This window comes from Myotis yumanensis, unplaced genomic scaffold, assembly GCF_028538775.1.
Source record: "Myotis yumanensis isolate MYYU_CA2020_CCGP unplaced genomic scaffold, mMyoYum1.0.hap1 SCAF_2, whole genome shotgun sequence".
Classification (NCBI taxonomy): domain Eukaryota; kingdom Metazoa; phylum Chordata; class Mammalia; order Chiroptera; family Vespertilionidae; genus Myotis; species Myotis yumanensis.
The window spans coordinates 23,435,124-23,450,013 of record NW_027223753.1 but is presented as its reverse complement, the minus strand read 5'-3'; the positions used below and the strand labels follow the sequence as shown (position 1 = coordinate 23,450,013).

Sequence of the window (14,890 nt, the reverse complement as noted above, 5' to 3'; positions counted from 1 at the left end):
GAGGTAATTTTGCTCTCCAGGAAACATTTGGAAATGTTTGGAGACTTAACAGAAAATTATTTTTTAATTACAGTTTATGTTCAATATTATTTTGTTTTAGTTTCAGCTGTATAGCATAGTGTTTAGACAATTACATACTTTACAAAATGATCCCCCGATATTTCAAGTACCCAACTGGCACCATACATAGTTATTACAGTATTATTAATTATATTTCCTATGCTGTACTTACAGACATTTTTTATTGTCACAACTGCTGGGTGCTATGGCATCTAGTGGATGCTAGATTTAGGGACATTTAGATCTGGGGATGCTTCTAAATATCCTACAATGCACAAGGCATCACTAACTCCCACCCTCTGCCACGATGAAGAATCATCCCATCCAAACATCAACAGGGCCAAAGTTGAGAAACCCTGCTATACTATAACTTATTTTCCTATCTAATTACTAATTATAGAACCAAACATAAAGTTCACTCATAGTAGTGTTTTCTTCTGATATATCACCAAAAATTAAGATGTTAAATGAACCAGTGTCACTGTACCAGATTGGTATGGGTTTTTGAGTACCTAATTAAATCAGTGAGAAATAGTTTTTTAATAATTACCTTTATAAAACTAAAATTTCAGATCAATTAGAGCATTTACAATGCCTCTATATTATTAAGGAGAGTAGAAAATAAAATACTATCAAGGGAATGCCTTAAAAGAAGGAGATATCAATAATTTAAAGTATGTAAGATGTAAAAAGTTATGTTCAGTGGAAAAATAGAATAGAAAATTTAAAACCAATTTCTGTTATCTTACATCACTTAGCAATTTGTTTACAAGTCTTCCCCTTGAATTAAAAAACTTATTAATAAGGTTCTACAAGCCTAATATGTAAGTTTGGACAAAAAATAAATTGGTACTCTTACATATATATGATACTTTTACCATACACTTCCCCCAATATTTTGCTGTTTAACTATGAATTATTGCACGAAGAAACCACCTTAATATTTAGAAAAAGTTCAAATGGAACCAAAGGAATATACTAAGGAAATTTATTCATTATATCATAGTTTGTATCACTATTTAGGTTTTCATCAAATTCCTCCTGCCAGCTAAAAATTAAACCGAAATATATAGCACAAAACACATAACTTTGATTTTTAAAAAAAATTTAAAAAATATTTTTACTGATTTCAGAGAGGAAGGGAGAGGGAGATAGAAACATCAATTATGAGAGAGAATCATTGATCGGCTGCCTCCTGCACACCCCTACTGGGGTTTGGGCCCGCAACCCAGGCATGTACCCCTGAGCGGAATCGAACCCAGGAGCCTTCAGTCCTCAGGCCAACGCTCTATCCACTAAGCCAAACCAGCCAGGGAATAACTTTGATTTTTTTGAGTTACTGTGGTAGTAATACTCGATGTACTTTGAAGAGCCATCTTTAAAAAAACAAGTCTTCTTGATTTTGGAGAAAAAAATCATTAGCTTGTTAATTAGATTCAATTCAGATTTTTCTACCTCAAATCTAGGGTTATAGGTGCCTACGGATTAGACCCAAACCCAGGTTAGGAGAAAGTTGAAATTTAAAAAAAAAATGGATTACGTAATTCTCTGCCCAGGTCCCCCCTACCCAAAACCCTCCATCCAACAACAACAAAAAATTGGCTTTAATAAGTCAAATATTTAACCTATAAACTTGGCTTTACCTTCACTATAACATCAACTTTATAATGCTTTCTAGTCATTTTTTCAGTCATTTCTTTAGGCCCCTGAGCAGTTGAAGTTAAGATCGAGTCCATGCTCTTCGGGCAGCAGTTGAATCCTTGTTCTGTACATCTTGTATTTTCTGTGATAAAGTGGTGATATGAGTTGATAGCATAGTTACCGCAAAATAATCTAAGTGACTTCATTATATCAGAGGTGGTAACTAAGCAGCAACTCCACGGGAAACCATGGCATTTAGATGATCACTTATTAATGGCGGGTAATGCACTATCTCCCAACAATGCTAACTGTGCAGTTAATACAGATTATGAAAGAATAATGGTATGATTGCAGTAGAGTACATTTTCTTATTTTGGTACTTCAATTACTTGAGATAAATGGATGCTTATATTCAAAGCAGGAAAGATTTTCCTTGTAATGCTTTATTACAACGATTACCTCTTTCCTGGTTACTAAATGGCAAAGAATGATTGACTACTAGAGCAAGCAGATGCACTCAGCTACTACTCTTAATCAAAACTGCTCTTGAAAATTCCCTTAAATTGCTGAAAAAAATTAGTGTATGTAGGTCTGCATATAAAACTGTATATGCATTTTTAAATGTATACAGGAATGTACATACATATAAAAAGTTAAATATATACAAAATATATACTTTAGAACAATATTAAAATTATTTTTGGGGGAAGACCATGTAGAGATGAATTAAATTAGTAAAACATACATATGATGCAAGACCACTATACAAATTTTAGTTACTAATAAAAAGAAGCAAGATCAATGATCAACTGTATAAAGTACATAGAATAACTAAGTTCCAACTCTAGAACACATGAAACAGACTAGCCCCTTATCCATAAGTTTTCTAAGGAATAAAATATTCTGCTATCATTTCAGAAAAATAAGAAAGTCATTGTATTAGAATTTGTTCAAAGAATGATTCCAATTCTGAAGTACCAATGTTTTTGAAATAACCTTTCTATTTTTAACAGTATCATAGAAGCATTTCCCTATGAGACACTCTTACACCTTCAGCTAATAAAGGAAAGTATTAACAAAAAATTAGCTGGTATTGCTATTAATCCCACTACTTGGTACTTCTGTCACTGAAACACTAAGCTGTTATTGTAATGAATATTTTATAACTGATCTTTATTTTACTGGTAATGTTACATGAATAAATTATAATTAAAAAAATTTTCAATAAGTTTGTCATACTCATGAATTTTATAGTTAAGTTGTTCCAAATGCTAATTAATTCACCTTTTATCTCTTTGGTGAATTTTACCCGATGAGAATCAGTCAGAGGTCTTGGTTGCTCATCAATATTATGAATGTCAAGAACTTCACACATGAACTGAATTACAGGTTGTGCTTTGTAGAAGGCAGTGGCAGAAACTAGGAAGAAAAACAAATAGTACAAATTAATGCTTCCTTAAAAAAATTCAGAAACAATCTCAGCTCCATGATAATGAACTAATTATAGAATTAAAATAATCCTTTACGTATACTTATATACTTAGAAAAATATTTCCAAAATTAAGCAGTTTCAATTTGACCTCTGACTAAAAGACAAGCACAGAACAAAAAAGCTAAAAACTACAGTTTTTATAATCTCTCTCTTTCACCATGGTAACTGAATCATTCCATTCTCTACTACATGTACAGAGAAGTGTTCTGGGTGTGAGACAAGACCTGTAAAGGGACAAAGAAGCCCTGAGACCCTTAGCAAATGAGAAAGTTATGTATTATTTCTTAAAGCTTTCAATGCCACTCTAGACTGTTTTATCTATTCTAGTGAGAGCTTTCCCTGTTTTGTACAGATTTGAGTAGATAGCTGTGTTAAATGTTATTAGTGCTAATGAAAGCTATAGATAGTAACAATAGTAAGGGGTATCTGCCCAATGTTATCTAGCAACAGTTGCAGTTTTCTAACAGTCAACCAGCATGATTTCTTAATCTTTGCTTTTGGTACTGGAAGAACTTCACCAATGGTTAGTATATCACCTTCACACATTTCTTAAACGCATACTTACTGACTGCTATTATGTGCTACACTAGAAATTAAAAAACATGCCCACTGTCTACCGGTGAGGGTGGAAGGGATGAAAGAGGGGGACATATATAATACCTTGAACAATAAAGATAAATTAAAAAAATATATTTTATTGATTTTTTAGAGAGGAAGGGAGAAGGATAGAGAGTTAGAAACATCGATGAGAGAGAAACATCAATCAGCTGCCTCCTGCACACTCCCCACTGGGGATGTGCCTGCAACCAAGGTACATGCCCTTGACCAGAATCGAACCTGGGACCCTTGAGTCCACAGGCTGATGCTCTATCCACTGAGCCAAACCGGTTAGGGCAAGAGAAATTCTTTTAAAAAGGAAGATATGCACTCCTATGTTCACATAGCATTATTTACAATAACTAAGATCTGGAAACAGCCCAAATGCCCAGCAGTAGATGAGCAGATATAAAAATCGTGGTACATTACACAATGGAATACTATGTGGCTGTAATAAAGAAGGCTCTCTTACCCTTTGTGACAGCATGGATGGACCTGGAGATTATTATGCTAAGTGTAATAAGCTAGTCAAAGAAAGACAAATATCACATTATCTCACTTATATGTCGAATCTAATGAACAAAATAAACTGATGAACAAAATAGGTCCCGAGACATGGATGCATGGAACAGACTGACAGATCTCAGAGGGAAAAGGGGGGAGGGGTTGGGAGGGCAGGAAGAGATTAATCAAATAACTTATATGCATAGCCCATAGACACAGACAATAGTGCAGTGAAGGTCTGGGGTAGGTTAGGGGCAGGATGGAGGGGGGCAAAGGGCGGGAAATGGAGGACATCTGTAATATGCCAATAATAAAAATACATTTAAAAAAAGTTCTACCAAAAATTGATGGCAAATTTCTAATTCAACTTCAGTTAATAGGAAGTCCTACCTAGCACAGTAATTTAAGTTAAAAAACAAAAAAGGTAAAGAGAATGAAAAGGGGGAAACAAAATTATTATTCTCTACAACATGACTGTCTACCCAGAAAACCCAATATTCTATAGATAAATTACAGAATTAATAAGAGAGTTCAGCAAGGTTGCTAGATTTAAAATCAACATATGAAAATAAATTATATTCTTATATATTACTAACCAACTTAAAATGTAATAAAAAACACTTAAAATCACAACATAAAATATAAGGTACTTGAAATGAAATCCGAACAAAAGATGTATAAGACCTATTGAGGGAATAGATATCTTTACTATTGAAAGGTATTACAGAAGATGTAAATACATGAAGTAATATACCCAATTCATGTAAATTATCCCCAAATTAATCTGCAAATTCAAAGCAATTTCAATTAATATACCCACAGGATACAACCTTTACTCCCTTGAGACGCTGAGATGGAAATTAATACAAAAAATCAGTAAAACATGAATATCCTAAACAATTTTTAAGAATAAGGTCAGTGCCCGGCCAGCATGGCTCAATGGTTGAGTGTTAACCTATGTACCAGGAAGTCACAGTTTGATTCCAGTCAGGGCAAATGCCCAGGTTGTGAGCTTGATCCCCAGTGTGAGGTGTGCATGAGACAGCTGATCAATGATTCTCTCTCATCATTGATGTTTCCATCTCTCTCTCCCTCTCCCTTCCTCTCCGAAATCAATAAAAATATATTAAAAAAAATTAAAGAATAAGGTCAGTCCTATCAATCATCATGATTTTAATAATCCTATTCAAGTCAAGAGACTGTGGGGACAGACACATAGACCAGCAGAATTGACTTGAAAACCTACCTCATACTCTACACAAAAACAAATTCCTATTCAGAGAACTAAATATGAAAAGAAAAATAAAGTTTAAAGTAAAATATAGGGTATGTTGATCTTGGAGGTAAGAATTTCCTAAACAAGATACAAAACTACAAACCATTAAAACTATAAAAAACAAAGATAAGATTTAGAAAAGCGAGAAAAATCCCTAACAACCAGGTTATAGATTGGTAGAGGATATGTGTAGTAAACATAACAAATATTTCTATCTAAGTTCTTATAAATTAAGATAAAACAATAAAAGTGGTAGGCATTTCATAGAAAAGCTAAATGTCAAAAACACTGAGCTATCATTTTTACACCAATCAAGATGGGCAAAAAATATCAAGATTAGTAACACACACTGACAATCCAATGGAAGCTCTCATAAAGATTATAGGAATATAATCTGACACAATCAGTCAGGAGAACAAATGATAACAGATAGTAAATTTGAAGATGCGCATAATTACCAACTCAGCAATTCCACTATACTGGAAGGTATACTAGAGAAATTCCTTATCTGCAAAAGGAGATATGAATAAGAATGCTTACTGTAGCATTGTTTCTATTTTTATTTTTTAAAAATATATTTTTATTGATTTCAGGGAGGAAGGGAGAGGGAGAGAAACATCAATGATGAAAGAGAATCATTGATCGGCTGCCTCCTGCATGCCCCACACTGGGATCAAGCCTTCAACCTGGGCATGTGCCCTGACCAGGAATCGAACCATGACCTCCTGGTTCACAGGTTGATGCTCAACCACTGAGTAACACTGGCCGAACTGTAGCATTGTTTTTAATAGAAAGAATGGAAACAACCTAAATATCCATCAATTGAATGGATAACTGTGTAGTATATTCATTCAATTAAAATTAATGGGCAGGTACTAGATTTCAGATAAAAAATTGAGAAATACAGATATTACTTGAGAGGAGTTTGGTGGAAATGAGTTGTTATCAACAGTTAAATTGCTAGAATCTAGATATGTATAAATACAACTGAGGACTTTTTTTTTTTTTTTCTTACAAAAATTGACTAGAAATCTAGAATACCAGTGAGATAGTCTTTCAATTTATGAGCAAGCCTATTTCTGAATTTATTAAGGTCATTTAAATTTCATTAAGGTTTTATAATATACCCTTATAACTCTCATGTATCTTTCAATAGACTTAAAATTTTTGTTGCTGCTGCAAATTTATCCTTTAATTCTTTGTCACTTACTAACTGCTGCATGTTTGTTTTTCAACTATGTTTATTTTTTTTAATTCATTGGTAGCAGTGTTAGGATTATTTAAAAAAAGGACAGGCTTGGAAATAAAATAGATTTTAATCCTAGGTCCAGCATTCACTAATTTCTATCCGTTTATCTGTAAAATTAGAAAAATACCTACTATTCATAGCATTAGGGTGGAGATTCAATGTAAGGTACCTACTTGTGCCCAGAACATGATAGCTCAATAGAGCTCCTTTTCTAATTTTTGAAGAATTGTCTACTCATGTCTTTTGATCTACTGAAGTCTTAATTCTAGGCAAAATCATTTTGTCAATGTAAACACATTAAAGGTGTTACATGAGAGAATGTTCCACAAAAAAGAGGTTAGGGTTTTTAAGTTTGCTTTTTTGTGTGTCAAAATTAAAAATTTATGTTAGGGCACAGCTGAAATAACAAATGTGGGGGAAAAAAAGAAAATAAGAAATATCTGCCATATTTAAAAATAACTAGGAATACATGTATCAAAATAAGTCAAGGTTCAAATGAATAGTATAAAACAAAGCAGTAATTAATGCTGGATCATGACAAAAACATAACCACAATATATGAACTATTTCAGCCCTGACTGGTTTGGCTCAGTGGATAGAGCATTGGCCTGCGGACTGAAGGGTCCCGGATTTGATTCCGGTCAAGGGCATGTACCTTGGTTGCAGGCACATCCCCAGTAGGGGGTGTGCAGGAGGCAGCTGATCAATGTTTCTCTCTCATCGATGTCAGTATCAGAGGTATACCAGCCTTATAAAATTGAGTTGACAATAAAGTATTATTTAATAAATAAATAAAATAGAGTTAAAAACCTTTCCTTACTTTTCTGAATGAATTGGTGCAAGATTGGTATTATTTTTTCTTAAAGGTTAGATAAAGTTCTAACATTTAAGCAAAAAAAATAATTTGGGACTGGGTTTTGTTAGAAAGAATGATGAATTTCAATTTCTTTAATAGATACAAGGCTATTCAGATTTCCCTTTGAGTCAATTTTTATAAAGTTGTGTTTAAGTTATAAAATTAATTGGTATAAACTTGTTCATAACATTTTATTAATCTTTCAATTTTGAAGGATCTTTAGTGATACCCCTCTTTAATTCCTGATACTAGTAATCTATTTTTCTTCATTAGTATTGCTAAGAATTTATTGATTTTATTAATATTTAAAGAAGAACTAACTTTTGGCTTCTTTTTTGTTTTCTATTTAATTTTTGCTCTGATCTTTATTATTTCTTACTTTCTGCTTACTTATGGGATATGCACATTTTTGTAAGTCTCTTCTACACTGAATACATCTGATCTGTGTAACTAACAGGATATTATGAAAATGGCAGAATGTAACGTTCATTGCTAGGCCTTAATGCCATTACAGCTTCTGTCTTGCTCTGTCTTAGATTACTTCTCCAGAGAAAGCCAGGTACAACGTCATAAGGAGACTTACCCAGCCCTATTGAGAGGTCCATGTGACAAGAAACCAAGCCTCCAGTACAAATTTGTTACCAATTGTGTTTTATAGATGTCAAACAAGACTTAATCATCCATTTAAACATCAAGTACCTACTAGACAGGGACTCCTTTATGGGTTGGAATTTAGAAAGGAAGCATAAAAAACCTCAGCCTTTTTAAGAACAGACCCTGGTTAACTACAAGGAACTCATTTCATTTCTTCCGAAACTCCACTATAACTATAGTAAGGAATAATAATAATAACGACATAAATCGAGAAGGTGGGGAGAACAGAAAACTGGAAGTGCATCAACATTTCAGAAGATGAAAAGCTAGTTGACAAGTTGTAACTGATAGCAGATCCAGTAAATGAAATTCTAAGCCAGCTATGTTGGGAATGGTAAGAAACAACTGCATTTACACTATAGGATTCTCAAAAAGCACAACATGTGGCAGTACTAGGTACCTCTGAAACTGATGACAGAAGGATGGGGGTGCAGAAAAACACAAAGAAAAACTGAAAAGCAGGTAAAGTCCTAGATCCCTTGTCTAGCTCCACATTATTGAGCAACTGCCTCTTCATTCCTGCATAAGTCTTAATGGGAGCTTTAATGTCTGGAAAAAGTAAAAGGTTCTTTGAAGAGAGGATATCTGGTACAACTGAAAGCACAGGACTAACCCAAAAACAAGGAATTAAATAACTATAAATATTAAATGCTGAATGTAGACATTCCCCAAGCCAGAATTCCCAACTTGGTTTCCATAAGGTAGGCAATAAGGTTACTCTCAGGCAGGAATTTGGAAGACTCATGTTTGGGTAACCTGATTAGCCAAGAGGAGAGACCTAGTGTTCTAATGTTATAGGTTCCCCATTAAAATCACCCAATGAAGAAACTTAGTCAACAGGCCCTACCGATGCATTCAAAGTTTCTAGTCAGTGTTTATACTCCCACTGAATCATGAGTAAAATATTCAAGGATACGACATATTTGAGGAAAGCCTCCAAAGTGGAAGACAGGTTAAAAATATATATATTTGGAGGAAAAATAAGAATGTGAAGGATAGAGACACCAAAATAAATTATTCTCACAGGTAAGAGAGGACACTACATTTATGAAACAAGAATAGTATGCTGTAATAAAATAACATTCAGGAAATAAAAAAAACTATTAGAAATTAAAAACATATTAGCATGAAAGAAAAAGTGAATAGAGGGTTAGAAGATGAAGATGGGGAAATTTTCCAGAAAGTAAAGCAAAACAAGGGAAAAAAGACAACAGACATACACTTAAAATGGGTGAATTTTATGGTATATAAATTAAGCTTCACTAAAGCTATTTAAAAATGGAACACTGCTTTTGTCCCGGCTGGGTGGCTCAGTTGGTTGGAGCATCGTCGTCCCATACACCAAAAGGTTGTCAGTTCAATTCCTGGGCGGGGAGTAGAGAATTGATGGATATTTCTCTCTCTAAAATCAATTTAAAAAACAACAAAAACATAATCCTTAGGTGAGTGTTAAAAAAAAAAAGGTGCATGCTTTCAAATTTATGAAGGAAAATTATTTCCAACATAAAAACCCAGCTAAACTACAATCTCAGTTTGTGCAAAGTGTCAAAAAAATTGCCTGTGTGACCTTTTCTCATAAAACTTCTAAACATTAAAAAAAGGGGGTGGAGGAAGAAAGGGGATGCAAAAACAGATTAATTTAGGAGAAAGACAAAATTTCCCAGGGAAATAGTGAAATGTGATCCCAATAAGACAGCTGTGCATCAAATATGAAGGGCATGCACAGACCAGACTGAAACAGGGTGAATCAAGAAACAGATCTGATGAAGACTGTCACTGAGATTCCTGCAGCCTTATACTGATCTTCTAATATAAGGATAGACTGGGTAAGCCTGATACAGATATCTATACTTGGCCCTGCTTAACCTTGTGTAGAAAGTTCAGACTTTATTTTCACCCTAAAGAAATGCTCTCCTTTGAACTACCTCTGAGAAGACTAATATGAATAGCATAAAAAAAATACTTCTTAATCTTAGAGATGTTATACCTTAACTCAATACAAACATATGAAGCAACACTAATATTGTGATTAATAAATTACTAAAAATTTGTTTTCCTTACAAAGAAATTTTGACTCTTAAGCAGAATAAATTACAATTTAATAATTTATTAGCCACTTATATTTTACAACCACTTGTATTTTCTGACTACTTTCTTCTAGGAGCAAAATACAGTGAATATGTTATAGGAAGCTACTTTTTACTGAAAAGCACAGAAAAAAGTAAATAAAGATAAAATAACATTTCTCAGTCTAGCTGTCCTGGGTCTGACATTTGTCTGCCAGAAATCTTGCTTCTTAAAGGAATAGAGCAGAGAGCTGTGAATATCGAGAGCATAAGCTTTGCAATCAAAACAGTTGACCTATCTTTTAAATATCAACTATGTGACCTTGAGCCTTAAATGTAAACTTTAGTTACATTCAAGTATAGGTTTAATAGGTTATATCACATGTAAACTATTTAAATATAAACTATGTGACCTTAGAGAGAGAAAGCCATTTTAGAGGAAGTTGAGAGATTTTTAACTCTCTAAACTTCAATTGGGGGTATCACCTAACTCATACAACTGTGGTGGAGTTTGTATGAGATAATTCATGTAAAACTCTTAGCATTCTATCTGGTATATAATAAGAGGCAAATAAAAATATCTTAAGGGAGAAAGCACTAATAAACACCAGATTTATTGTGATGCTCTTTTTTTCCCCCAAATATTTTTATTGAGTTTACTTATTTCAGACAGGAAGGGAGAGGGAGAGAGAGATAGAAACATCAATGATGAGAGAAAATCATTGTTCGGCTGCCTCCTCTGCATGCCCCACACTGGGAATTGAGCCCACAACCCGGGCATATGCCCTGACTGGGAATTGAACCCGTAACCTCCAGGTTCATAGGTTGACGCTCAATCACTGAGCCACGCCAGCCAGGCTGTAATGCTTTTAAAATGTGTGAATTACAATAGTAAAATGAAAGTTGAAAATGAATTTGGCCTAAAAGCAGGCTAAGTTAAAAATAAATTCCACATTTCATTGAATCTAAGATGCTAATGAAGGTAGGGCATATATTGATTTTATGTAACCTGATAAAGAAACTTGCCAATTAAACTGACAAACCATCACCTATAAGACATCTCTCAATTTTAGAGATGAAAGGTGATAAAAAACTTTTTTGAGTCTTAGATTGATAAAATTAAGTAAGTTTAATTTTAATTATGCAGTTGAGAGAATATTAAGTACCATGAGAACAATCATTTTGAAGGTAAGATTAAGTCACACAATTAGAATTAAATTGCTCTATTTCTTAGAGTACTCTTCCATGCTTATCTCCACCACCAATTTCACCTCACTCTCATCTGTCACTTCCTCAAATAAATGTTCCTGAGAGTAGAATGGATTCCTGTGTTATATGCTCCCATTGCACTCAGAACTTCTTCATAGTACTCATTATATTGCTTAATACCAGTTTTCTTCAGTAGATTTCATGTTCAGTAAAGGCTGTTTTAAACTCAGTGCAATATAGCAAATGTAAGGGTTGCAAAATCAGTATCACACAGAAACAAAAAAGGAAATATAAGCAAGTAAGGTGGTCAGTGCAGTATTTTCACTCCTTTTTCATAGCATTACATATTACGACAATTAAAAAATAAACCCATTTACAAATTTAGGCTTTATTTTCATTTCATTAAAATTTCATATAGGTCTTTAAAAAAATACTATCGATCTTCTGATTTCTTTGCTTTACAATGGCACAAATAAATATATTCTCACATTTTTCTTGAAATATGCAGCCTTTCAGGTCTATCTCTTCTCCCTACCCCAACCAACCTATTCCATTCCTCTCAGTACTTTCTACTTAAAGGGAACCAACCACTATCCAGAAATTGGGATGTATTTGTCTCATCTAGGTTTTGATCATTTTACTGCATTTGCATGTACCCAGTATATACTTTTCATACTTTTTTGTATTAAATTTACATAGGTAACATATCCTTTTGCTATTTGCTCTGCCCCAACTTTGCTTTTAAAACTGATGGATTAATGTAATCACGTTTATCTGTATTTTCTATTATGATTTATAAATTTATATTTTAATGTTAGAGATAGATGTTACAAAGTTTCCATATAAACACACATGGTTTATTTTTAGGCTCTGTATTCTACTTCATTAATCTGTCTGTCCCTGCACTTAAAAACAGTATGCTATAATTGTTATAGTTTTAAAATAAGGAGGGCAATTCCTTCCTCTTTACTCTTTTTAGAAATTATACTGGCTTTTAATTCAATCTTGATCGTATTTTTCATAAGTATAATATAAAGATTCTCACAAATGCTTTAAATATCATTAAGGAAAGATGAATGGGGTAATGTGATGATCACATCGATCAGTTTCCTTATATTAAACTGGTTAAAAAAGTAAAATAAAATTATACTGGCTTTACCTGGTCATTAATTTTTTCATATAAATCCATCCCCCCCGCCAAACTATGCAGTCGAGTTTCCCACATTTGGGGAAATCGCAGGGGTCAACACATGCAGAGTGCAGTGGATAAGCCTCACCCTGGGAAAACCACCTTCGTGATCATGGTATCTCCCCTGCCACGTAAGTATCATATAAATCTTAACATTAACTTTTCAAGAAATCCCTATTGGGAGTTTAATTAAAATTGTACTTATAGATTAATTTTGGGAGAACTAACATATCAAATTGAGTCTTCTCAATAAGCCTACTACATTTCATTCATTTAGTATTTCTCTTATGTCTTTGAATAAAATTTTTTATTTCTGTGTACCTCCTTTTCAATCCAAATTCTTGATCTCATCGTATCTGTTAGAGCTCAGTTAAGACATCATTTACTTCTACAAACATTTTTCTAATTTTCCAGGCTTATTTGGATGCTCCTCCTCTATGCTCTTGGTTTCATTTATTCTTTGCTTAATATGACCAAGAGCTGTGCTAGGCCTGGAGGGTATATACATTGGTGAAAAAGATTAGCTTCAAAACGCTTTAATTCTAATAGGAGACACAGAACAATAAAACTTGTCATTCAGGGTGACACATGCTATTGCAGGGCAAGTACACTGTGCTATGGGAATACATAAGAGAAATACCTAACTCAGACTTGGGGGGTGAAGGGTGTCAAATACTGCTTCTCAAGGAAGTAACATGTAGACTGAAACCTGTAAGAAGAACAGAAGTTAGCAAACACAATAGTTACTAAATATCATAGTACTTGTCTTACTCTTGATTTTGTTGGAAAAGCTCCCACTACTTAACTGTGAATTCATCTTCTCTGAATGTTTCCTCTCTTGAAACCACTTTTTTTTTTTGGCTCTCATACTGCCTGTCGTAAATGTTAATTGGTCACTGGTCCTTCTTCCTTCCTTAAATGCTAGTATTCCCGATAGCATTATCCTTCTCATTTGTTTTTAATTTAAATACTATCCTTAAGAAGCTTTTCCATTCCTACAGTTCAAGTATGGATTTATATACTGAGGAGTCCCAAAATTTTATTTTTAACTCCTACCACTACAGATTTTCATACCTGCATTTCTAACTACATACTAAATTTCTCTATCCATATGTCTCAAAGAATCCTCAAACTTTAGATATATTAACAATTTATCTATTTTTATACATGGTGTATACTGCCAACTAACCAGCAACAGCAGATCTATCTCCCATATTCAGTTGACAGCATAACCATTCATACCTGGTATGAATGAGTCACTATTCTGAATGTATGTTGGCGAGTATGCCCTTCTTAGAAGCTAGTTTATAACACAGCACAAATACTGAGCCTGAGATTTGGTAACATAAAAGCTGTTTCAAAGGTTGAATAATCACAGGATTTTGCAGGCAGGGCATGTTGTTTTTCAATGTGTCAATGTGGCTAAACTACTAGTTGCCAGTTATTCAAACAAACACTAATCTAGCTGTTGCTGTGAAGATATATTACAGTTGTAATTAAAGTCCATAATCAGTTGACATTAGGAGATTATCTTGGATAATACAGGTGGGCCTAACTCAGTCAGTTGAAAGGCCTTAGAAGCAGGCTTGAGGTTTCTCCCAGAGAGAGAAAAGAAATTCTACCTATGGATAGCTGCTTCAGCCTATGCCCATGAGATGCTGCCTGCCCTTGCTGACAGCTTACCCTAAAGATTTCAGACTTACCTAGTGTAAGCCGAATCTCTCTCCATATATATCTCCTACTGGTTCTGCTTCTCTGGTTGAACCTAACTAGTAAACCAGGCTTGAGGTTTGTTTACAAAAACAATTCCTTAAAGAAGCTAGTAAGCCCTCTGGTCTATTCATTTCCAATCAGTTCCATGTGCCAGTAACTATACCCAAGTTTTTTTCTGGACATGGTTCTTAAACCTTTTGTTTTTATTTTTTAAAAATTTAATCCTTGTAATATGTTCCTTCCTCTCCATCCCACATTAGACCATCACCATCTCTTACCTGAACTAGTGATTGAAAAAGCCTCCTAACTGGCTTCTCAGATTAGTTTTTTCTCCTCTATCTATTCTCCACACTGCTGCCAGAGGTCTCTTTCTGGAAAACAAAT

At 33.9% G+C, this 14,890-nt stretch overlaps 1 protein-coding gene and 1 pseudogene across 2 annotated transcripts in view; both read right to left on the bottom strand.

Moving 5' to 3' along the window:
* Positions 1-14,890, bottom strand: part of AGO3 (argonaute RISC catalytic component 3) — a 113,984-nt gene that overhangs the window by 52,505 nt on the left and 46,589 nt on the right. For both annotated transcript variants that reach the window (XM_070404725.1, XM_070404726.1), the window contains exon 6: positions 2,986-3,120. In XM_070404725.1, the coding sequence (XP_070260826.1) occupies positions 2,986-3,120 (135 nt within the window). The remainder of the gene's footprint in view (positions 1-2,985; positions 3,121-14,890) is intronic.
* On the bottom strand, positions 12,801-12,932 carry LOC139004548 (U1 spliceosomal RNA; annotated as a pseudogene).